General features: G+C 41.8%; 1 protein-coding gene across 3 annotated transcripts; it reads left to right on the forward strand.

Moving 5' to 3' along the window:
- Window positions 1-53: 53 nt before the first annotated feature.
- On the forward strand, window positions 54-24,246 carry NMNAT1 (nicotinamide nucleotide adenylyltransferase 1). Of its 3 annotated transcripts, none has more exons than XM_060013826.1 (6): window positions 79-102; window positions 8,273-8,395; window positions 18,808-18,978; window positions 21,039-21,222; window positions 22,538-22,683; window positions 23,406-24,246. In XM_060013826.1, exons 3-6 carry the CDS (start codon window positions 18,864-18,866, stop codon window positions 23,804-23,806), a joined length of 846 nt encoding a protein of 281 aa, XP_059869809.1. In that variant the 5' UTR covers window positions 79-102; window positions 8,273-8,395; window positions 18,808-18,863; the 3' UTR covers window positions 23,807-24,246. The 3 variants fall into 3 exon arrangements, with proteins under 3 accessions (XP_059869818.1, XP_059869809.1, XP_059869799.1); XM_060013816.1 differs by having other exon boundaries at window positions 81-102; window positions 18,812-18,978; XM_060013835.1 differs by lacking the exon at window positions 8,273-8,395 and having other exon boundaries at window positions 54-102.
- Window positions 24,247-24,925: the final 679 nt, after the last annotated feature.

Below are 24,925 nucleotides of genomic sequence, written 5' to 3' on the forward strand. Positions count from 1 at the left end.
TCCTGGAGCCAATGAGGGCGCGGCCGCGGGTGTTACCCTCATTAGCGTCCGGGCTGCGGAGCGTCTCTCGGAGAGCTCGGGCTGGTCCGCCCTGAGGAGGAGGTAAGTCACCTCCCAGAGCTCTTGAAAAACCCGTCTCTGGTGGAGTCAGCTCAGGACTGCTTAGGGTCTTTGAGGGTAAGGTACAACTGTCCCTGAAGCTAGGTCACATTCAAGTTTGGAACAGGGAGTCTTGCCCCTTCATTGTTTCTGTTTCTCTCTGTGGAACCGAAAACCTCGGTAAATTTGCCTCTGGAACAAGTGAGTGCACCCTGGGGAAAAAAATCCTTTTCTAGAGGCTTCTTGGGCTTGGCGGGGCACTTTTCTTTTTTCTGAAATCCGTAATTTCCAAATCTATAAAAGACTGGATCCATGTTCCTGGAAGCGGGACACTCACTCCTCTTGAGGAGAGACTGCTAGCTGTTGGCAACAGTCTAGAAGTTACTCAGAAAATTAAAACATTTTCACATGTTCCCAGCCCATCTCCTTGAAGTCATTAGTCCACAAGACGACATCAGGGTTTACGGCGAAATTGTTTCTCAGGTGTTGTCTTTAAAGTTAATTATATTTCAGCCACCCAGGACAAACTTCCAAGATTACCGTAGAACTCCACCAGAATGAATTGTTTGTCCAATCATAGAATGTCTTAATTTATCACCGTAAATTGTTTCTCAGAGTTACAATTTGCATGTGAAACCACTCTTCTAAGTCCAACTTAGAGAAGGCTGTTGACACACCAGTTGGAATGGTTCCAATAGCCTACCTCGCAAAACGCTTCAGATTCACAGAATTTGCTTTGTAAAAGTAAGTGGCTGTTATGTTAATATAATTAACTCTAATTTTTGACATGTGAATATGTGTGGAAGCGTCAACGTTTTTGTGGAATATCGAACTCTCAATGACAAATAGTTAGGGCCAGTGCCACACAAAACAAAACTGGAAAATATACTTCTTTCATCATTGGAAGAACTTGCTGAATAAACATTTTCTCACTGTGTTCATCCCCTAATTTTGATGATGATAATAAGGTGTTCTATTTAGGCATTTATGTTGGTTTTAGTGTGTACAGTCTTAGAAGTGGTGGAGGAAAGGCCTCACCATACGTGCGTTGTATTTGCGTGCTGTTTCTCGGTGACAATCTGATTCAGCGGTTCTATGCTGAGAGTATTCTTACATACCTTTGAGTTCTCTTTAGAGCTAATGGACAATGAAAAAGTATTCCTAGTGCATAGACAAGAGAAATTGGTTTGGGTTCCAGTTCTCAAACAAAAATAGAATACAAGCCTGGAGGGGAAATAGGGAAGAGAAGATGTTGGGAAAAGGTGAATGAATGTTAGGTAGGTAGTCACAGGAGAGAGCATTGGGGAAGAAAACCTCAGAACTGGGAGTCATAACTGGAAAACCAGATAAATACTACTTGGCAGCTGGGAAGGTTTAGGACACCTCAACTTGGACTTGGGATGGGAGTCCAGAGAGCACTAGCTGCTCCAACTAGGTAGGGAATATGCAGGGGCAGATGAAACTTGAGTGGCTAATAAGAAGTACCATGGGGCTTCCCTGGTGGCACAGTGGTTGAGAGTCTGCCTGCTAATGCAGGGGACACAGGTTCAAGCCCTGGTCTGGGAGGATCCCACGTGCCGCGGAGCAACTAGGCCCGTGAGCCACAACTACTGAGCCTGCGCGTCTGGAGCCCGTGCTCCGCAACGAGAGAGGCCGCGATAGTGAGAGGCCCGCGCACCGCGATGAAGAGTGGCCCCCGCTTGCCACAACTAGAGAAAGCCCTCGCACAGAAACAAAGACACAACACAGCAAAAATAAATAAATTAATTAATAAACTCCTACCCCCAACATCTAAAAAAAAAAAAGAAGTACCATGAGCCAAAGGCACTCTGAATGCGTGGACCTCTTTCTAATGTCTACGAGTAGATAACGTACCATTGTAAATCTTGTGTAACGGTAAGAGCATGAACTTTTAGAGTCAAGGTTGTTACACAGACTGTGAGATCTTGAACAAGTTAATCAACCTCTTTCAGCTTAAGTTTCCTCATATGCTAGGGAAAAAGAAAGAAAAAAATAGTACCTACTTCATTGGAGTGTTGTAAGGATCACGTGAGTGCTTAGTATATTGTAAGTATATTATATTGCTTGGCACACAGGAAGAACTCAACGAATGTTACTGTTATAGTTGTCACCATCATTATAGTTACATTAGTATAACTGGATATTTATTTTTGAGAAACAAGCCCATCCAAAGAGAATGGGTGAATGTATTGCCATTCAGTGAAGAGCACAGGAGAAAAAATAAGGATTCCATAGCAGGAACCCTGAAGCTTTCTGCCCTTCTGTTGTCAGTTTCCCCCGCCCCAGGCAACCACTGATCTGTCTTCTGTCATTATAAATTCTTTTCTAGAATTTCATATAACTGGAATCATATAGCGTGTTCTTTTTTGTATCTGGCTTCTTTCACTCAAAATAATGTCTCTTCAGATTCATCCATGTTATTTGTATCAGTAGTTTCTTCCTTTTTATTGCTCAGTAGTATTCCATTATTTGAGCTAATAATAAACTTCATTCATTCATTCATTTCTTGATTAACATTTGAGTTGTTTCCAGCTTTTGGCTGTTACGTATAAAGCCAAACCATACAATTCTTTGTGTAGATGTATGTTTTCATTTCTCCTCATTATTTTTAAGCTATGCTCTTAATTTGTACCTAAAATCCTTTCTTAAAAAAAAAAAATCCTTTCTTTGTGGCCTCCTTAGGGACTTTTCTCCATGAATTATTAGCTTTCTTGCAGGCTGTGTGGCTTCCTAATTGTGCTTTTCCCTCAACCAACCAACATTCTAATTCTGTTCTTCAAAAAAAAAATCAAATCAAATAAACAGCCTTCTTTTAACCGTGATATCTCCTTGAAGGTAGTCTTTAGTGTCTCTGGGTTTTACTGCCAGGTTCTAGTCTCTCTCTTTTTCTGTCTACCTACTAGATCTCCCTACTCGGATGTCCTGTGTATACCTCAAGTTCAGCAGCACCTTTAAAACCGTAGTGTGTCTCTTTATGCTTTCCCTTCATACCTCCCAACCTGTGCTTCCCCTAATACTCTCTGTTGACTCTCGGCACACCATCTAAGTGGTCTCTTAAGTCAGAAATCTCCCTTCACCTCCTTCCCTCCTCCATTCACTCAGCTCATCTACTTGTAAACCCTTGACACCATCCCTCCTGTTATTACCCTTCATTATCTCTCACCTGGACCAGTGGAGCGTTACAAACTTTAAGATGTATACACATCACCTGGGGATCTTGTTAAGATGCAAATTTTGATTCAGTAGACCTAGGGTAGGGCCTGTGGTTGTGTATTTCTAACCAGTTCCCCGGTGATGCCCACACTGCTGTTGCATTCTGTCTCACTCAGTCTCTTGGTAATGTCATCCAGTCTTACAACTTTAAATACCATCTATATGCAGATGACCGCAAATCTAGTAACTCTCTTGTCCTCTCCCCTGACCTGGGCTCTGTTCTGTGTTACCTACTTAACACCACTGTTTGCATATTTAATAGACATCCCAAACTTAACTTCTTTATAAGCTGAACTACTGATCTTCTCCCCTAAACCTATTCCATGACCACCTTTCTCTTCTCAGTTAAAGGTAACTCTAGTTTTTTAGTTGCTTAAGCCAAAAATTTTTGGAGTCATTCTTGACTCCTCTTTCTCTCGCAGCACACATTCCATCCATCAGCAAATCACATTGGCTCTACCTTTATAATATATCTAGAATCGAATGACTTCTCACCACTTCCACTGCTACCACCCTGGTCCATGTCAGCATCATCTCTCACCCGGGTTACAGCAGTACCTTCCCATCTGGTCTCCTTTCTTCCACCCTGTTCCCCCTACATTCTGTTGTCAGCTTTAGCAGCCAGAGAGATCCTTTGAAAATATGTTTGGTCATGTCACTCCTCTGCTCAGAAACCCTGCAGTGGCTCCCTTTTACCGCTGATGACATCTACCAAAACTCCTTCCCTCTGTTAACTCCTGCTCAGCCCTTCTGATCTCGCTGGAGATCCTGGAACTGGGCAGGCCTGCTTCTGCCTCAGGGCTTTTGCATTGTTTCCTTTGCTTAGAACATTTTTCCTTTAGGTGTCTGCATGGCTCACTCCCTTGTGTCCTTTAATTCTTTGCTCAAATGTCACATGGTGAGGCCTTTCCTGACCACCCTATTTAGAATTCCAACACTCCTTATCCTCTTGCCTTACTTTGTTTTACTCATAGCCCCATTATTTAATATGCCATTATACGAATGCATTTTTTAAAAATAAAGTTATTTATTTATTTTTATTTTTGACTGTTGGGTCTTTGTTGCTGTGCGTGGGCTTTCTCTAGTTGCAGTGAGCCGTGGCTTCTTTTGTTGCGGAGCATGGGCTCTAGGCACGTGGGCTTCAGTAGTTGTGGCACATGGGCTCAGTAGTTGTGGCTCACGGGCCCTAGAGCGCAGGCTCGGTAGTTGTGGCGCATGGGCTTCATTGCTTGCGGCATGTGGGATCTTCCCGGACCAGGGCTCAACCCCACGTCCCCTGCCTTGGCAGGCGGATTCTTAACCACTGTGCCACCAGGGAAGTCCTGAGAATTATTTCTAAAGTGCACTGATATATTACTCCCTATTTAAGCCCTCTAAAACATCCCCATTCCCTACAGGATAAAATCCAAACTCTGAGCATGGGGACACCCTAAAACAATCTTCCAACAGTTCCATATTAACTTAGAAAAAATTATAGTAAAGTAGAAAAAGGAAGAGAATTCTTTGTGGAATTTTTTGACCTTTCTCCAGTGAAATGTTTAACTATGACATATGTCTAATTAGGAATTCCATTTTTACATATCTTTAATTTTAATCTAAGTAGAAAGTATATATTGAAGACTAATGGTATATTGAATATACCCAAGCTTTCAGATTAGATGAGCATTTAGAAATTCAATATTCAATTCAATTCAATTAGTAATTAGAAAGTTTTCACTTCTAGGGTTTAGCAGCTGTGGAAAAAGTCGTGTGAAGACTAACTTTAATTTTTTTTTTTTTGCGGTACGCGGGCCTCTCACTGTTGTGTCCTCTCCCATTGCGGAGCACAGGCTCCAGACACGCAGGCTCAGTGGCCGTGGCTCACGGGCCAGCCTCTCCGCGGCATGTGGGATCTTCCCGGACCGGGGCACGAACCCGTGTCCCCTGCATCGGCAGGCGGACTCTCAACCACTGCACCACCAGGGAAGCCCCGTTTTTTAAATTTTAAATGGAGAGTAGTGGATGTCAAACATCAAGTATTTTTTTTCTTATAGTAAATTTAATGAGTGTAATGCTTAATGTTTTTATTTTCTCAGACTTCCTTTTACATTCTCCCAGAAAGTTGCTCATAGGTGCACATGCCCAACATTTTGCTTACAACTTCAGAGACTTTGTACCTCTGAAGCCCAGGTCGCAGATTGAGAACTGCTAAAACAAAGCATCCCCCATGAAGTTGCTCAGCAAAAGTTTTCCACTCGGAGCAAACATGGGTTATAGCAGAAAGTGTTGTCAGTCTGTGAGGGACGATTGCTGATCATGGCTGTCTAAGTTATGAGGGGCTAAAAAATAGCAGTTTTAGAATTTTATACTTTTCACCTGTGTGGAGAAAGAGCATGCCTTGTATTTCATATGATATTGGTAGCATAAAATAAACGTTTCTTAATGAAATTAACTCTGGTGACTTGGTTTTGGAGGAAATGATAACAGCATAAATGTGCATGAAAATTCAGTTTTATAGGTTATGGGTTAAGGTGCTGGTTAAATTTTGCTTCAAGTTATGCTTATCAATTAAGAAACAGAATTCCGTTTTCTGGAGTTACGTTAAGAATGTTGCATAATTTCAAGACACAGAAGTACCAAGCAGGGACTTCCCTGGTGACGCAGTGGGTTAGACTCCACGCTCCCAATGCTGGGGGCCCGGGTTCGATCCCTGGTCAGGGAACTAGGTCCCACATGCATACTGCAACTAAGAGTTCACATGCCACAACTAAGGGACCCGTGTGCCGCAACTAAGGAGCCCTGGAGCCACAACTAAGGAGCACATGTGCTGCAACTAAGGAGCCTGCAAGCCCGCCTGCTGCTACTAAGACCCGGAGCAACCAAATGAATAAATTAGTTTTTAAAAAAAGAAGTACCAAGAAGCCTTGGTCTTAAGAAGCAGCCTCTTGCATTTAGAAAAAGTCAGTTAAAAATTTCCAACTAGCGAAAAATTGTTGGATTCTGTATGTATTTTGAAGGTGAAGCCATTAGGACTTCCTGATGGGGTATGGGAAAAGAAAAACAATGCGTTTAGGATGATTTGAGGTACTTGACTATAGCAACTGGAAGGATGGGTTTGTCATCAGCTGAGATCTTCAAGTAGATCAGGTTTGGGGGTGAGGGGCAAGATAGTTCAGAAAAAAAGAAACTTCTGATAAAAATCCTATCTTGAGATAAGTTGACATTCATCTGACATGTTGATATTTGGTTAATGAGGTCTAGAGAATGTAAAAGGCTGTGTTACTTTTAAATAGTTTCTGTTAACCATAGTAAAAGAATTATTTCAGGGGATTTCACTGTTAACCTATGAGTTACTCACGTTTCTAACTCCTAAGTTTTAGCGCTATGTCTGGAATGTGAAAGGTGCTCAGAAAATGTCAGTGTGGTGGATGGATAGTGTGTTGGTGGGTAACTTCCCCTGCAGCAAGTATCACCTGAACAGAGAAGCAGATGGAAAACAATCATTCCCATTTGTGAAGATCTGTGTCTGTCATAGATGTGTTGCGAGATGTTTGTATTAAACTTGTTCCTTCTGCCAAGAGATACTGTTCTTCCCCTCAAGAAATGGCATTATCTCCACTTACTAAAGACTTTGAGAGCATCTGTGAGTATCTAACTACTACTTAAAATCCCTCAGAATCTGTGCATACACACAGAACAAGTCAAAAGACAACATCATGCAGGTCAGTTGGCTGTTTTCTCTAGACAGCAGTTGACTGTCATGATGCAAGAGATTGGTGTAGCCCAGGTAGGGGAGATCGTGATGAGTTTTACTCTAAAATCTCCCACTGCACTTTTAAAGAAGTGATCGATTGACCTTGTTCAAATATACACTCTGGATCACTGTGTTCTTTTGAGACTAGACCTTTGTTCATTACTAAGATCTATATTTTTCTTTTTCCTTCTCAGTACTTTTATAGTGGCCATCCAGCTGATGCTACTAACTTCACTGAAACAGAAAAGGAGGTTCAGAAAGTCAAAGTACTAATGATCTTGAAAGTATCTAATAGGAGATCCTTACTGGGGCTGAATTTGCTTGTGATATCGACCCAGTGATTTTGGTTGAACGATTCCTTTTTATCCATTGTCAGTGCTCATTAATCTTGTCACCTGACAAATTTCTTCCCAGTGACTGGTTTTGCTGTGCTTCTTGTTGTCGTGGCTCTGATGTTCAGCTGACCCCACTTCGTCTAGGAGTGGCAGGGTGGAGATGGTCACATGTTTGCTGGCAGTAGTCAGATGACAAGGCTGCTGGAAAAGGCTTAACCTGCCAAGACATATATCTAAGGCAGGGGACCAGCAAGGCTCAGATGTCAGCTTCAGACTGTTGATTTAGCATCTGGCCTTTGACAGGTTACACTGGCCAGCCAAGTCAGCCCCAGGCTTGAGCAAAACACTGTAGGATAAAGAATGGGATCTAATTAAATGGAGTGGAAATAATGTGAGAAGGATGGCTTTTTATATCCCATTCTAACCCTCTCTGCTTTTTCTTTGCTTTTAAAACTCTTGGAGCAGCTTCTTGGAGCTCCTGCCTTAAGAGGAGCTATACGTTCCCCTTGCAATGTAAGAATCCTACCTGAGCATTTACTTCCCTTGAAGGACTGGTTAAGCCTTTAAATAGGTATGGGTTACTTGGGAAGTTTTTGCTTACCTGTAGAAACCACGCTGCTTACTGAAAGCATCACAGGCAAGTAGTAAAGTTCAGGAGTCCTTTTTTCCTATATTTGGGAGGAAGAAAGAACTGTTAGGAATACTTGTCTTTTAATTGCAATACATATTTTAAATGTTTTTGCTGAAAGGGTTTAAACAAAGGCACCAACTTAGCGGGAGATGGAAAGCTCGCTGCTTAATGTGCCAGCCCCGTCCAGCAGTTCCTACCACTGTTGATTAATGTCTTAACTTTTTTTTTTTTTAATTCTAGTAAAGCAGACTTCACTCTACAAAAAGAAAAATCTCTCATGGAATTTTTAAACTTTCCCTGTTGAAATGTTTTAACTGTGATGTGTCTACTGAGGAGTTCTATCTCTCCATCTCTATGCCTAGTGTAAGTAGAAAATAAATGTTGAGGACTAATGGTGCATTGTATACAGCCAAGCTTTCAGGTTAAGATGAGCCTTTGGAAATTCAGTATTTAAGAACGTACACAGTCGGTTGCCAAAAATGTTAACACTACGGGGCAGACTCCTTCACTGAAGGACCCCACACCAAATACAGAAAACATCCTCTTTAGTGCCTGTGGGACCGGTTCCATCTGAGTAAGCAGCACGGTAAAACCTAAAAGGACAGCAGAACAGCCTCAGTTTACTGGGTTGAATTATCTCAGAAATACATTTCTCTTTTTTTTTTTATTGAAGTATAGTTGATTTACAATGTCTTGTTAATTTCTACTGTATAGCAAAGTGAGTCAGTTATACATATATTTGTTTCAAGTTCTTTTCCATTATGGTTTATCACAGGATATTGATTATAGTTCCTTGTTGTTGATCCATCCTATATATAATAGTTTGCATCTGCTAACCCCAAACTCCCAATCCTTCCCTCCCCCACTCCCCCTTCTCCTTGGCAACCACAAGTCTGTTCTGTATGTCTGTGAGCCTGTTTCTGTTTTGTAGATATACTCATTTGTATCATATTTTAGATTCCACATATAAGTGATATCATATAGTTGCTGCAAAATGGCATTATTTCATTCAGAAGTATACTCTTGAATGCAGACCCTAAATAGAAGGTGTTTCCTCATGTATCTATTGTGGAACAAAAGTGCTCAAAACCTAGCCAGGCTAAGGTTTTCCTTTGATCGAGGTCATGTGCTTACTATCGGCAATGCTAGTGATAATAACTGTGACAGTTTTTTTTTTAATTCCCCCATTATTTCATTTAAACCTTACAGCAAAACTGTGAAGCAGGTATTTTTATCTCCATTTTAGAAATGAGGGCAAGAAAGGTCAGAGAGAAGAAGTAGCTCCTGCTGTTGTGGGATTACTGTTTGAGCTGGCCTCCCACCAGGGAATTCTCTGGAGGCTCTTTCTAGAACCATGTTAAGGCATCCAATAACTTTTTTCACTTTATAAAAATTTAGACATAGCCTTAATTTAAAGTTCACATCACTCTTAAAAGTACATACAAAGGAAAATATAAGTAAAATATACTAGTTTAAGGTGTTCCTAAAACTTCAGCACATTTCAGAGTCCAACTCTTCTGTATCATTTTTTGACTTCAATTAGTTGAGGTCCCTGTTTTTCTACCTATATCATCTCCTTAGTAACTATTTATTGAATGAGTGGATAAATCTGATATTTTTATAACTAAAGAATTTTATAACATCAAAACAAAACATTAGTATTTAATTTAATTTGGGTTCATATTCAAGTTGTAGGATGACTAAAAGAGATACTAAGGAACTTTTTAAGAATTCACTTCAGGGACTTCCCTGGCGGTCCAGTGGTTAAGATTCTGTACTTCCACTGCAGTGGGGCACGGGTTCGATCCCTGGTTGGGGTACTAAGATCCCGCCTGCCGTGCGGCATGGCCAAAAACTAAAACCAAAAAGAAGAATTCCCTTCACCTGAATTCTAAATGTGAATTTCTTCTTAGGTTTCGGTCTTTGAGCTCTTGAAGAGCAAGAAGTCCTATTCTACCTGTTTTTATTCTAGTAGTGTCTGGCAAATAGTAGACACTTAAAAGTGCCTGACAGAATGACTGCACACTTACCAATTGTGAAGAAAGTAAAGATGATATTACCAACCAGGTTGGTGAGGAGAGGTTGACTGCAGTATCGAGAAGATCTGGGCCTAAAAATCAATACCCTGGGTCATACATAAATTGATTACTTATTAGAAGAAATCCACGCTGTTAGTGTAACACCAGAAGGCCCTGATCCTTGAATTCTAATTGTGGCACTAGGTTCATTTGGCTCCAGGCAACTCACTCCTCTTAAGAACCTTGGTTACTTTACTGTGACTGCAAATTAATTAATGCTAGCATTAATAAAAATATTATTAAGAGTTACTAATATCTTAATTGGTGGACAAATAATGTTTACCATTTTTCTAATTCATGTTAATTTGATATTTTGGTGAAAAAGCATTTTGTGGAAATTCTGGAGTAAGGAAATATGCCCTACCACACACAAACCTCTTATAGTAGAAGCTGGCAAGTTTGAGTTAGGCTAATTACAAGGAGTGTCACGGTTTCCATTCCTTCCCCATCACTTAAGTTTTCAGATTTTTTTTTAGGATTTTTAGAACTGCAGTTGATTTTGAATGTATCAAATTGCATTTGCCTCGTTTGCCCGAAAAAGGTATTAACTGCCTTTTTCAGCCAAAACTACTTTCCAGCATAGAATCTGAAATAACAGGTCAGGTCATAATCTGGTTGAGTGTGCCTGTGTCACCCTCAGCCTTGCAGAAGTTAGCTAATGCTAGGCTGTTGGGACTGCTCTCTAGGGAATTTATAAATTGAAACGTCGGTGCTCTCGTTGTTTCCCATTTGACGACTTCTTATACTAGAAGAAATAACTGTTGACTAAAAGTTAAACTCAATCTGCCCAAATCCCAGCTCTCCTGGCTGTACTGAGATTTTTGACTCTTCGAAGAGGTGAAACAGGTGACTACCATTGATAATAGGGGCAAAACAATGGGGCAGGCTGCAATTAAACACGTAACAGGAATGGCAGAGGGCACCCGAGCCATCTCCACAGGTAAGACGTGCATGCTGAGCTGCCAGGGGAGGGGGTTGGCTGGAGAAAGAACTTACTTCAGCAGAACATAGAACTGGAGGGTCAGAATGGTGATCCCAAACAGGAACACTGTCACTTGGCTGCATGGGATACAGTGAGTTACATGATACATTACTTTTTCAGTGATAAAATGCCTTCAAGAAACCAAATTCAAGTTCTGTTTCACGAGAATGTTACATCAAACCACAGAAATAAAAGTTTTAAACATAGCAAAGATGAACTAAGATCCATCCCATTACAGCAAAATTATGTCTAATAATACTTTAGTAAGAATAATAGTAACCATTTATTGAGCTCCTACTATATCACTGTGATTACTGGTCTCTAAGGAATCTTGAGAACCTTGCTTTCTTATTTATTTGTTTATTTATTTAGTTATTGTGGCTGTGCTGGGTCTTAGTTGCGGCATGCGGGATCTTTAGTTGCAGCATGTGAACTCTTAGTTGCAGCATGTGGGATCTAGTTCCCTGACCAGGATCGAACCTGGGCACCCTGCATTGGGAGCATGGAGCCTTAGCCACTGGACCACCAGAGAAGTCCCTGAGAACCTTCGTTTCTTTACCATGGCTGTAAGTTAATGCCATAAGACAACCCACAAGCAATAGTAAGAATTATTAATATTCATAATTAGTAGACAAATGTGTCACATTTTTTATTCACTTTCTCATTTAATATGCACACAATCCTATGAAATGGGACTGTGGTTTCCCATTTTATAAATGAGGAAACCGAGGCTCAGAAACATTAAATGTCTAGTCTGAGGACAAACACCTAGTAGTAGCGAGCAGTAGAGCTACAGCAGAGGGTGAGCTACAGCATGGTTAGGACCCTGTGGCCCTGTACTGTGCTCGCTCTCCCCCCAGCCAGGTGGTTCACACTGAGTGAGTTAACGTACCTACCACAACTTACACAACCAAATGAGGTCTGTGGTTACCGCTCAATTTTGAAATTCTTTTGAGATTACACTTACATAGTTTCCACACATGTAGGAAAATCTTATTCCTTAACTAATAGTTCTACCTCTTTACTGTAAACTGTTATTCACCTTCATTTATTTTATTAATTGGATTTAGCACCGAATGACTTTAGGGTATTTGTAGAAATTAAATCTCCCCTCCAAAGACAAAGATTTACCCCCAGTGAAGGTACTCAAAACAAAAAGCAATTTCAAAATATACCCCCAGGGCTTCCCTGGTGGTGCAGTGGTTGAGAGTCCGCCTGCCAATTCAGGGGACGTGGGTTCGTGCCCCAGTCCGGGAGGATCCCACATGCCGCGGAGCGGCTGGGCCTGTGAGCCATGGCCGCTGAGCCTGCGCATCTGGAGCCTGTGCTCCGCAACGGGAGAGGTCACAACAGTGAGAGGCCTGCGTACCGCAAAAAAAAAAAAAAAAAAAATATGTATATATATATACCCCCAGACTAAAGCAATGGCACATTGTTAGAACTAGAATATGGTTACATGTTTAAGGTTACTATTTTAAAAGGAATAGTGTCCCTTTAGAGGTGTAAATCTGAGAAGTTGTCAAGTCAATTGCATTAACAGTCGGTCAAAATAGATTTAATTATATTGAGCATTCTGAAGTGTGACAAGAAAAGCCAAACAGTTTTTTTTTTAAGTTAATGTTTTAAAAACTGACTTAATGTTTACAAAATGTTTCATTAATGTTTACACATCAATGTTTTTGAAACTTAAAGTCAGTGATTTTAAAGTTGAAAATAAATTTTACTTCAACCTCAGGACAGCCTCAGGAAGAAATGAACTTTTTGCCACAGTGGGCTGACGAGGGGCACTTACAGCCTGAGCTGATGAGATCTTGGCAGCCAGCAGTGCAAGTGATAGGCTGTATGAGCCAGACAGAAGTGAATCATGGTGGCCCTGGTCCTTGAGCACCTGGAGCAAAAGGCAAGGAAGACCCAGAACAGTCCCGTTAGAGCTTCTAAACCTCCTCTACACTCATTCTTCACCTGCCGAGGCCCCCTTCCCTCCACACGAACCCTTCGGGGATTCGGAGGAAGTACTCTCCAATGGAGAGGGGCAGATCCTTGTTCTTTGAAAGCCACTCTAAGCTATGATAGATAGAAGCTCGCTGTAACCGAATTCTTCTATGGCTTTGAGGATCTAAAGTCTAAAGCTGGCTGTGTTAACAGTGAATTAATAGAACTGAGCTGGATATTTGAGACAGGTCATGAAATGTGAAAAGAGAGAAAGCTTCCTTTAAGCTGAGAGATCAGCTTCCCCCAACCCCTTCCCCACCCCTTCCCTTGGGGAGGACCTGGAAACCTGAGCTCGCCCCCAAGGTCAGGGAGGGGCTTCAAGCTCTTTGTTCCATCCTTCCCTGCACAGCCAGCAGCTCCCAGGGGATCTGCACCTCCTGCTCTCAAGCTTACTGTTCTTCAGCTCACAGCTTAGTCCCCCTGGGGAGTGGTACCTGAAACTTGAGATGGGTGGGGCTGGAACTGACGCTGGACTCCAGCTGAATCAGGCCCCTCCACCACGGTCCTTGAGAGCATGCTCAATAGCTGGCCAGATACCCTGATTTCCCTGTGGGCCCAGGGCCACTCCATAATACCACAGGTACTTTGCATGGGAATTGGGGGGGCAGATAAGGAGTGGGAGGGGGGGAACAAGCCCCAAGTGAATCCTGGTATCATCCTTGGGATGATAATTGAAAGGTAGGACATTTAAATCATTCTAACCAGTGAACTCATTTTTTTAATGCTGTGTGGAGCATTATTGACTCTTCTCTCCTTTATTTCCTATTAACAATTAGCAGTGTCCCTGTGATCCCTGCCACTGTTTGGAGTAGACCTCAAGTATTTATTGAATAAATGTTTCCTAATTTCCATTCCCACTGACTGTACTTAAATTGAAGCTTTCATTACTTTGTAACTGGCCTTCCTATCGTTTTGCCCCTTCCAGTTAATCCAATAGCATCACCATCATCAGTATTATCACTTTCCTCACAAATAACAGCTATCATTTATTTGGTAGCTGTTTGACAATGCATCAGGCACTGTCATAAGCACTTTGCCGTAACATATCATGATCTCTATTTTACAGCTGAGGAAACTTAAGACACAGAATTAAGTGATCAGGTCAAGATCATACAACCATATAAGGATTTTTAAACACTCATGTCACCTTATTTTTCTAGAGCATTGTTTTTCTAGAGCATTGTTTTTCTAGAACCCTGTTGTCACTCCATTGCTCAGAAACCGTCAAAGTTTCCTGTTGTCTAAGGAACTGAAGTTCACATTCCTCAACTCCTCAGCCAGAAGGGCTCATTTCCAATCTACACACCTCCAACTTATCTCGAATTTTTCTTTTTGGTGAGAGAGAACCTAGGAGTCAGGAAACCTAAATTCTAGCCCTGGTTCTGCCACTCACTAACTTTGTCTCACGCGAGCATAAAATCTGAGCAAAAGTAAGTTGGTCAGACTAACAATTGGGTCTGAACACAATTGGGCTACAAATAAATGGTCCTGATACAGGTCTTCTGAGTGTTGGCAAGGCTTACAGGTACACAGTGAGATGTTTTATAGCCTTAATTTCCAACTCATTCTCAACTTATTATTTCTTCGAGATGTTTGTAATAGTGAAAAATTAGATAAATCTAAATGACCAATGATAGATGATTAACTAGAAAAACTAAATATCTAACAATAGGTTATTATTCGGAACAAACTAAATGTCTTTGGCCATTTTTTGTTCTTTTATGGTGAGAATTAAATTATAATGTGCATGAAAAGTAGTTTGTAAGTTAGAAAGTATCATATAAATGTTAGTTTACTTCTTTTTTTTTTTTTGGCCACGCCATGAGGCTTGTGGGATCATAGTTCCCTGACCAGGGATTGAACCCATGCCCTCAGCAGTGAGAGCTCAGAGTCCTAACCACTGGACTGCCAGGGAATTCCCAAATGTTGGTTTCTTTATTGTCATTCGTTATGTTTCAACTTTAATTATAAAAATACTTCAGGCTCTACAGGTGATTCCCTAAAAGTTCCCAAAACACTTTGAGCAATTTGGCATCCGGGGAACTCCTGAAAGTATTTTATTTATTGATAGTTAATAGGGAGTGTTTATTAAAGAAATAATTAGAACTGAGTGCTTTGAGTTGGAGATAGACAGCTTCACTGAGTCCCAGCACAATGAATGAAAAAGACCCCCACTATGATGCATCATTATGGCATTTGGGATAAAAAGAACATGCTTCAGATCTTCCAAAAAGACAAAGCAGGTTACATGAAAAGGAACAAGAATCAGAATAGCACCTGACTTTCAAGAGCAGTGTTCGGTGCCAGAAAACAATGAAGAATGCATTCATAATTTTAAAAGAAAATTGCAGCCTAGAATTCTCTCAGTTAAGGAAGAATAAAGACATTTATTTTATCTCCCATTTGCCCTTTATTATGAAGCTATTTGAGGATATGCTCCAGAAAAATTAGGAAGAAAAACAAGAAAGACAATGACATGGTTCTAAGAAATAGGGGATCTCCCTTAGGAGAGAGGTGAAATGTCATATTTCAGAATGACAGATGCACAATGGGTTAGAGATTTTCAGCCCAGATTAGAGAAAGAATTTCAGGAAAAAAGCCTCCATGAAAAAACAGATTCAGTAGAGTAATAATAGTTGATTGAACCATTTGAAATAAATTTTTTTTGAAGATCAAAAAGAGTTGAGGAACTTTCCTGGTGGCGCAGTGGTTAAGAATCCACCTGCCAATGCAGGGGACAAGGGTTCAATCCCTGGTCCGGGAAGATCCCATATGCCACGGAGCAACTAAGCCCGTGTGCCACAACTCCTGAGCCTGTGCTCTAGAGCCCGTGAGCCACAACTACTGAAGCCTCTGCGTCTAGAATCTGTGCTCCGCAACAAGAGAAGCCACCGCAATGAGAAGCCCGTGCACCGCAACAAAGAGTAGCCCCCTCTTGCTGCAACTAGAGAAAGCCCGCGTGTAGCAATGAAGACCCAACGCAGCCATAAATAAATAAATAAATAATTTTTTTAAAAAAAGGAGTTGAATTACAGCAACATGATATGCAACATAAATAATTGCTATATTCATAGTGTGTTTGTTACTTGCCAAAAGCAGCTTTATGTAGCATATGTGTATTGTCTCATTCTCACAATAATCATGAGGTAGGTAATATTATTTTCTCTGTTTTAAGACAGAAAAACTGGGGCAAAAGGAAGGTTAGGTTGCCCAAGGTCATCCAGCTCATGTAAGTATTGGAGCTGTGGTTTGAACCTGGACAGCCTGATTTCAGAGCAGGGGTTTGTAGCTGTTATGCTATATAGGCAGGAGGTTGGAGGATACTTTTTTTATGGACGCTGACCAATCCCAGGAGAAAGACCTGTAATACAGCCAAGTTACCATACAATGAAACCCACTGTGCAGAAGCCCTACCTACCCACTTAGAACTTCCTATCAGCTCTTTGAAGGCAATATAAAATGTATCATTAATATTGGTAGAGAAATAAGAGAGCGTAATGCATTGGTGAAACAAGAACAGAATACCATAAAAAGGAACATTCAGAGGACAAAGGTCTAAAACATTGAGTATTGGGAATTCCCTGGCAGTCCAGTGGTTAGGACTCAGCACTTTCACCGCCGAGGGCCCAGGTTCGATTCCTGGTCGGGGAACTAAGATACTGAAAACCTTGAGATGTGGCCCAAAGGAAAAAAAAAAAAAACTGAGTATAATAGCAGAAATGAAAACCTCAATAGGTGGATTGGAGGATGAATTTGAGGATATTTAGAAATTAGAGCATGAAGGTAAGAGATGGAAAAGAGAAGAGAAAGGGTAAGAAAATTGGAAGACCAGTCCCGATGCTTCAGCTCTAACTCTTAGGCATTTCCAAAGAGAACAGAGAAAATGGAAGGTAGAAAATCATCCACGAAATAACTCAAGGACATTTTATAGAACTGCAGGTTATGAGTTCTGAGATTGAAAGGGCCTGCTCAGGGCCCAGCACAATAGATGAAAATAGAGCCACACTGGAGAACATCACTGTAAAATTTCAGAACATTTGGGGACAGAGTTCTCGTAAGCTTCAAGGGAGAAATAATATAAGCCACATTAAAAGGATCAGAATTACTGGAAGTGACTTTGGATTTCTCACTGTTAGCACTGCAGTCTAGAAGCAATGCCTTCAGAATTGTGGGAGAAGGTGACTTTCAGCATAGACTAGAGATTCTCTCTATCTCTCCCCCCTATACATAATCTATGAGGATTAGCTCTCATACACCCTCACGACTCTCTCCCAAACTTCCCAAGTATATAGCCTGAGTGTAATGGGGGTGTATGAGCTAATTTTCTTTGATCATGAGAGAAAGTAAATAGACACTCTTTGAATAAATTAAGAAATAATATTATAAGCACATAATATAGAATTACCATAGCTTCGACCAGAAGAAATAGCTGAAAAAGTTAAAAGTGGTCGCCTCTTAGGGATTTGGTTGGAGGGGTTGGTGGGTGAGATATGGCCAATGACTGTTGCTTCCATTATGGGCCTTTTGTCACCCTATGATTTCAAATCTATATACGTGAATTCGTTTAATTAAAAAAATTTTTTTTAATTTGTTTATTTTTTGGCTGCGTTGGGTCTTTGTTGCTGCCCACGGGCTTTCTATAGTTGCAGTGAGCGGGGGCTACTCTTCATTGCAGTGCGCGGGCTTCTCATTGTGGTGGCTTCACTTTTTGCGGAGCACGGGCTCTAGGCGCGTGGGCTTCAGTAGTTGCAGCATGCGGGCTCAATAGTTGTGGCTCGTGGGCTCTAGGTGCGTGGACTTCAGTAGTTGTGGCGCATGGGCTTAGTTGCTCCGCAGCATGTGGGATCTTCCCAGACCAGGGCTCGAACCTGCATTGGCAGGTGGATTCTTAACCACTGCGCCACCAGGGAAGCCCTAATAAAAAATTTTTAATAAAATTTTAAACTCAGTTGCCTTGCATTACTTCATTAGGGTGATGGAAGGATCAAATGGAATAACTGATATGGAAAAGAGTTTGTCCGTTGTAAACTGTTACTCAGTTGAAAGTGATAACATGACCATGTTGACTAAGAGGCAAAATACGGTTTTGAAGGACGGGTTGTTGGGGAGTTATATTTGGTGGATGATAATGTCATTGTATCTGTTAACCCGGCCACAATAGTGCAGTCGCAAAACAAACATTCATTTTTGCTCATGAGTCTAGGCTCAGCTTGTGTGTTTGCTGATCTGATCCAGGCTCAGCTAATCTCACCTGGACTTGCTCGTGCATCTAAGCAGATTGTCTGGGGTTTGGATGGTCTAGGATGGCCTCAACCACATAGCTGATGGTTAGCTGTCTGTCAGCCGGAGCACCAGCTCTCTCCTGCAAGTTCTGTCATCCTCCAGCAGGCTAGCCTGGGTTTGTTTTCATGTCAGGGGCAGGAGTCCAAAAGAGAGTGGGAGTGTACAACACCTCGAAGGCCTAGGCTCAGAATGGGAACACTTTCCTGTGTGCCACATTGTTTGGGCCAAAGCAAGTCACAAAGGGTGCGAAGGAGATTCCATCCCTGTATGGTAGGAGCTGCAAATTCACGCTGAAAAGGACGGGTGGAGAAAAGGGGTCATTTTTGCAATTCACCCAGCATAGTCAGTGAAGCTAACTATTTATTCCACCTCTTTGGAATGAGAACATGGAAAGACATCAGAAGCCCTGTAACTGAACTTACTTTCTTTTTCCTTTGTAGACAGTAAGAGAGGTGTCAGAGTTTTCCATTTAGATCTACAACTTCAAATTCTCAGCATGGAAAACTCAGAGAAGACAGAAGTGGTTCTCCTTGCTTGTGGTTCCTTTAATCCTATCACCAATATGCACCTCAGGCTGTTTGAGCTGGCCAGGGACTACATGAATGGAACAGGTAGGAAGAGTAGCCAAAAGCAATGATGGGGTTCAGGATGCACTGCCCTACAATACAGCACTTTGGCATATTGGATATTTTAAGCGGAAGGACTTTGATAAAACAGCAGAGGCAGGAAGATCACTCTGACCTCCTCCCTCCACCCCTCTTCCCTGAAGCAGATCGTAAAACGTTCATGTGAGAGGTGCTCTCCCTAAACCCGGAGAAAAGGAGCATCCTTATCTCTGAAGACAAAGGGAAGTCAAGCAAACATTCTTTGCTAAATTCCCCTGAGTTTTCTATACTTACCTTGTACTCTTTGCCCTATCGTATTCCGCCATGACTGTTTACCCTTCATCTAATCTAGCATAAAAATACAGTAAGTCCCTTATATAGAACAAGTTCCGTTCCAAGAGTGAGTTCATAAGTCCAATTTGTTTGTAAGTTCAACAGAGTTAGCCTAGGTACCCAACTAGCACAATTGGCTATATAGTACTGTACTGTAATAGGTTTATAATACTTTTCACACAAATAATACATAAAAAACAAGCAAACACAAAAAATAAAACATTTTTAATCTTACAGTACAGTACCTTGAAAAGTACAGTAGTACAGGACAACAGCTGGCATACAGGGGCTGGCATCGAGTGAACAGGCAAGAAGAGTTACTGACTGGAGGAGGGAGAGAAGGTGGGAGATGGTAGAGCTGAAGGATCGTCAGCAACAGGAGACAGAGGGCGAGCTGCAATGTCACTCACGCCTGACGCTGATGGCACAGGTTCTGGTTCCTTGGTTCCTTGTTGGATTCAATTCCATCTACCGTCTTGAAAAAACAATCTAGGTAGTAGCTCTTTTTTTCTCATCATAGATGACTTGGTAGCCCTGGATTGCATTCTGAACGGCTGCCGCAACCTTCGTGTACCGTTCTATGTTCAGGTCCTATGCCTCAATAACTAACAGTGCCGCCTCAAATAAAGACAATCCCCTTGCCACTTCCTGAGTCGTGAATCTCTTCAGTTCTTCAGTTACTTCTTCCTCTCCTCTCTCTTTGTCCTTTCTCTGGGCCTCCAATTCCATCACAGCTTCATTAGTAAGCTCCTTGTGTTGCACAGCAAGGAGTTCAGTGAAGTCGTCCTCTTACAAATCTAGCTAGAAATAAAGATACTATACTACTGTACCCTTACAGTACTGTACAGTAAAGTACACAAAAGCACAACCACTTGTAGAGGATGCAGTGCACGTGACAGTGTACGCCAGACATGTTAACTAACTTATGTGATTGGACATGCGAACACACGTTCGCATCTTTGAAAGTTCGCAACTCGAAGGTTCATATGTAGGGGACTTACTGTACTTAGGTTTAACTGTTTCTTGGAGTCTTCATTTCCTTATGAAGGCTCCCGTGTCACATAAATCTTACATTATGTAAATTTGTATGCTTTTCTCCTGTTAATCTATCTTTGTCTGTTTCACACCCCACCAGGGACCCTAAGAGGGTCGAGGAAAACTTTTTCTCCCCTACATACACACAGATTTACTTTGTTTTGTTACGTAAGTGATCATGCTGTGTGCTGATAGATGGATGGGTGTCCAAACTCACTAATAATCAGGGAACTAAAATAAAAAATGAGATATATTCTTCCCATCACATTGACACAAGTTTTGAAACTTGATAATGTCAAATATCAGGTGTTGGGAAGGAATGGGCTCCTGTGTATACAAATAGATTAAGGCTTTTTACAAGGCAGTTTGGCAACATCAATCAAAATTTAAACTGCTGAGGAATGGGGAGTCAGTGTTTGATGGGTACAGAAATTTCACTTGGGGCAGTTGAAAGAGTTCTGGAGATGGACGGTGGTGATGGTCGTACAACATGTCACAGTACTGTACACTTAAAATAGCTTAAATGGTAAATTTTATGTATATTTTACCACAATTAAAAGTAAATAAATAAACCTGGATCCCTGTGAAAAAAGGAGGAGGGGGGAAATCTGTGATTATGAAACCATATTGATGATATTTCCTGTGCATAAAATCTAATTTGTTATAATACCTCATATCAAATCTGCTTCTTTACCCAGGGAAATATGAAGTTATCAAAGGCATAATTTCTCCCGTCGGCGATGCATATAAGAAGAAAGGACTCATCTCTGCCCATCACCGAGTTATCATGGCAGAACTCGCCACCAAGAACTCAAAATGGTTGGAAGTTGATACATGGGAAAGTCTTCAACAGGATTGGATAGAGACTGCCACGGTGCTAAGGTATCCATGGTGCAGTCAGCTTTGCCATGCCATTCCTGTGTGAGGTTATCACATGGTAACAGGGTGTGGGTGGTGCTCAGCCTTTATGGCCGTCACCGTGTTTTGAGATGTTTGCACACTTGTTAACTGTATATCCCTATTAAAGAATAGAGGAAGCACACCTGGCCTGTCTGTGCCCCAAGTGAGAAAGGTGAAGTTGTAAGATGATGTTACTGTGGTCAGTCTTCTTAAGTATAAAAGAGAGAGGCAGGTAATTTAAGGAAGAGAAGCCATGATGCTTGATCACGGAGAGAGCTGGTTTTGGGAACTGCTTCCCTGACAGCATATGGGGGTTGTGACAAATCGCCGTGCTCAGAACGCTGAAACAGCTCCAGTTTAAGGGTTCAGAAACCAGAGTGAGTAACATCTAATTATTGCTGAATGTTCTCTTGAGTATAAAACACCAGGACTTTTGGAAAAACCTGTCTAATGTCTGTTCTTAGAGTTCGAACCTTCTGGTTCTAACCATATCAGTTAGGCTTACGATAGGAAATAGAAACCACTCTGAGCATTTTAAGCAGAAAGGGATTTTAGGTGCTCATGCAGAAATGTTGAAAGGGCTGGAAGAGTAGAAGTGGTGGCTTGTTTCAAGGTCATGCCTCCTTAACTGCAGTTGGAGTCAAGAAACTGTTCCTGCTTCTGCTGCCAACGATGCTGCTCTTAAACTGTCCCAGTCTATAGGGTCTGGCCACCACGCTGACATGGTAAGAGATTACTTGTCGGGGTCCAGTATATACTTGTTTGCTTTTTATGTATTATTTGTGTGAAAAGTATTATAAACCTATTACAGTACAGTACTATATAGCCGATTGTGTTAGTTGGGTACCTAGGCTAACTTTGTTGGACTTAAGAACAACAAAGTCCAACTTTGTTGGACTTATGAACGTGCTCTCAGAAGGGACCTCATTGGTATTTAGGGAACTTACTTTCTGTAATCAATGTTAACGCTTGTTTTTATGACACAGACACATACAGCTTAGAATAGTAATAGCTACCATTTGCTGTGCTCCCAGGATTTTCCTTGCTTTCCATTCTTGACAGCCAGAGCCCAGGGCTGCCATGCCACATCCTAGCCAGCATCCGTTCCGACCCAGCAATACTATGTATTCGAAGGCATCCATTCTGAGTAGTTCGGCATCGTACCTGTGGTTAAATGTGTTTAACAGCTCCCAACCTTTAACATTGCATCAGAGGCTCCTAGGCATCTCCAGAGGGATGACGTTTCAGTTGACCATAGTGAGAAAGAGAAATGTTCTATTGCTTTGTTGCTTTATAGACACCATCAAGAGAAGCTGGAAGCCAGTAGCTGTGATCAGCAGCAGGACTCACCTGTACTGGAAAGGCCTGGACGGAAGAGGAAGTGGGCTGAACAAAGACAAGATTGTAGTCAAAAGAAATCACTAGAGCAAACAAAAACAAAAGGTCTGTATGTTTTGCCAGGACTTACCAATGATAGCTGATAAGACTCTAGAGCTGAGCAAGCCCCCTTTGTATTTTACTTTCATATTCAGTATGTGTGGGTGCCTGGAAAATGCCCCTTGTTAGTTTTCTTTTCTTTTTTTTTTCCCCTTTGGCTGCACTGCACAGCTTGCGGGATCTCAGTTCCCCGACCAGGGATTGAACTCAGGCCATGGCATTGGAAACCCGGAATCCTAACCACCAGGCCACCAGGGAATTCCCCACCCCTTGTTAGTTTTATGATGGAAGGAGGGGAGAGTCAGAGGCACCCTGAGCTTATTTATCCTGCAGGAGGTCGACCTTAACTTTTGAGGGATCCTGGATCTCTTTTTAGAGAATCTGAATCTGATAGAAACTATGAACTCAGAAGAACACACGTATGCATTCATTTTGATGCAGGGCGTTATTAAAAAGGCAAACCCTGGGACTTCCCTGGTGGCACAGTTGGTTAAGACTCCACACTCCTAATGCAGGGGGCCTGGGTTCGATCCCTGGTCCAGGAACTAGATCCCAGATGCATGCCGCAACTAAGAGTTTGGATGCCACAACTAAGGAGCCTGCAAGCTGCAGCGAAGAAGCCCGCCTGCCACAACTAAGACCCGACACAACCAAATAAATAAATAAATATTTTTTTAAAAAAAGAAAAAAAGGCAAACCCTGAAGCTCTGTTTTCTTCTTCTTCCCAGGTGTGCCAAAGGTGAAGTTGCTGTGTGGAGCAGATCTCTTGGAGTCCTTTGGTGTGCCCAATCTGTGGAAGGGTGAGGATATCACCAAAATCGTGGGAGACTATGGGCTTATATGTATTACTCGGGCTGGAAATGATGCTCAGAAATTCATCTATGAATCCGACGTGCTGTGGAAACACCAGAACAACATTCACCTGGTGAATGAATGGATCACCAATGACATCTCATCCACAAAGATCCGGCGAGCCCTCAGAAGGGGCCAGAGCATTCGCTACTTGGTACCAGACCTTGTCCAGGAATATATTGAGAAGCATAGTTTGTATAGCTCCGAGAGTGAGGAGAGGAATGTTGGGGTGATCCTAGCTCCTTTGCAGAGAAAAACTGCAGAAGCTGACACATGAGAAATTCTCCAGCATGGTATTGTGGACTTTCCTTTTGGGAATTTGAAACACTGTGGGTGTTAGTAAATGGGGGAAGGAATTGTGATCCTCTTTAATAAATTAAAGTTTAAAAGGTTGGTCAAAATCAGTAGTAATTTAAAATCAGGTTTATCTTTATCAGAAGTTACTAAGGTGAATGATTTCAATTTTATTTTTTTAGGAATATACAAATCCCTTTATCTTTAAAACAAGAGATTAGTAGCAGAGCTAATTGTAGAAGAACATTATAGAAGAACATTTAATATACAAATCCCTTTATCTTTATTTTTTATTATTATTATAAATTTATTTATTTATCTTTGGCTGCATTGGGTCTTCGTTGCTGTGCACGGGCTTTTTCTAGTTGCGTCGAGCTGCGGCTACTCTACGTTGCGGTGCGTGGGCTTCTCATTAGGTGCGTGGGCTTCTCATTGCGGTGGCTTCTCGTTGCGGAGCACGGGCTCCAGGCGTGTGGGCTTCAGCAGTTGTGGCACGTGGGCTTCAGCAGTGTGGCTCGCGGACTCTAGAGCGTAGGCTTCAGTAGTTGTGGCACGTGGGCTTAGTTGCTCTGTGGCATGTGGGATCTTCCTGGACCAGGGCTCGAACCCGTGTCCCCTGCATTGGTAGCTGGATTCTTAACCACTGCGCCACCAGGGAAGTCCCCTCTTTATCTTTAAAACAAGAGATGCGTAGCAGAACTAATTGTAGAAGAACCTTGTAGAAGAACATTCAATCAAACTAACTACAAAAAGAATTCAAAAAAGACATCCTGGCTTTACCACAGAAAGAGAAGTAAAGTGTGAAAAGTAAAGAGACCATTTAAGATCCTAATTTTAGTTACGAAAGGAACGAACATTTTATGCATGCCTTTTTTCCTGGGCAGCGCTCACTCAGGGTGGCCAAAGAATTCTTAAAATAGTGATCTTGTAAAATGCGTCACTGATCAGTCATCTCCAGCTGTGCAAAATACCGGCTGTGAAGTCCTGGCAGAAACTACGCCAGGAGCTGGTTCTCTCCGACACACATCAGAAAGCCAGTGAAGCTTTGCTAGGCACGCTTACCTGCAGCCCCACCTGTAGAGGCAGGGAGAGGGGTCCGAGC

This window comes from Delphinus delphis, chromosome 1, assembly GCF_949987515.2.
Source record: "Delphinus delphis chromosome 1, mDelDel1.2, whole genome shotgun sequence".
Taxonomy (NCBI): domain Eukaryota; kingdom Metazoa; phylum Chordata; class Mammalia; order Artiodactyla; family Delphinidae; genus Delphinus; species Delphinus delphis.

Excerpts from the sequence above, each read along its gene's own strand:
- NMNAT1 (XM_060013816.1), top strand. The coding sequence starts at position 8,352 with ATGTGTCTACTGAGGAGTTCTATCTCTCCATCTCTATGCCTAGT. Across the intron at positions 8,396-18,811 it reads TCTCCATCTCTATGCCTAGT|TAAGAGAGGTGTCAGAGTTT; the intron begins GTAAGTAGAAAA and ends CTTTGTAGACAG. Across the intron at positions 22,684-23,405 it reads AGAGCAAACAAAAACAAAAG|GTGTGCCAAAGGTGAAGTTG; the intron begins GTCTGTATGTTT and ends TCTTCTTCCCAG.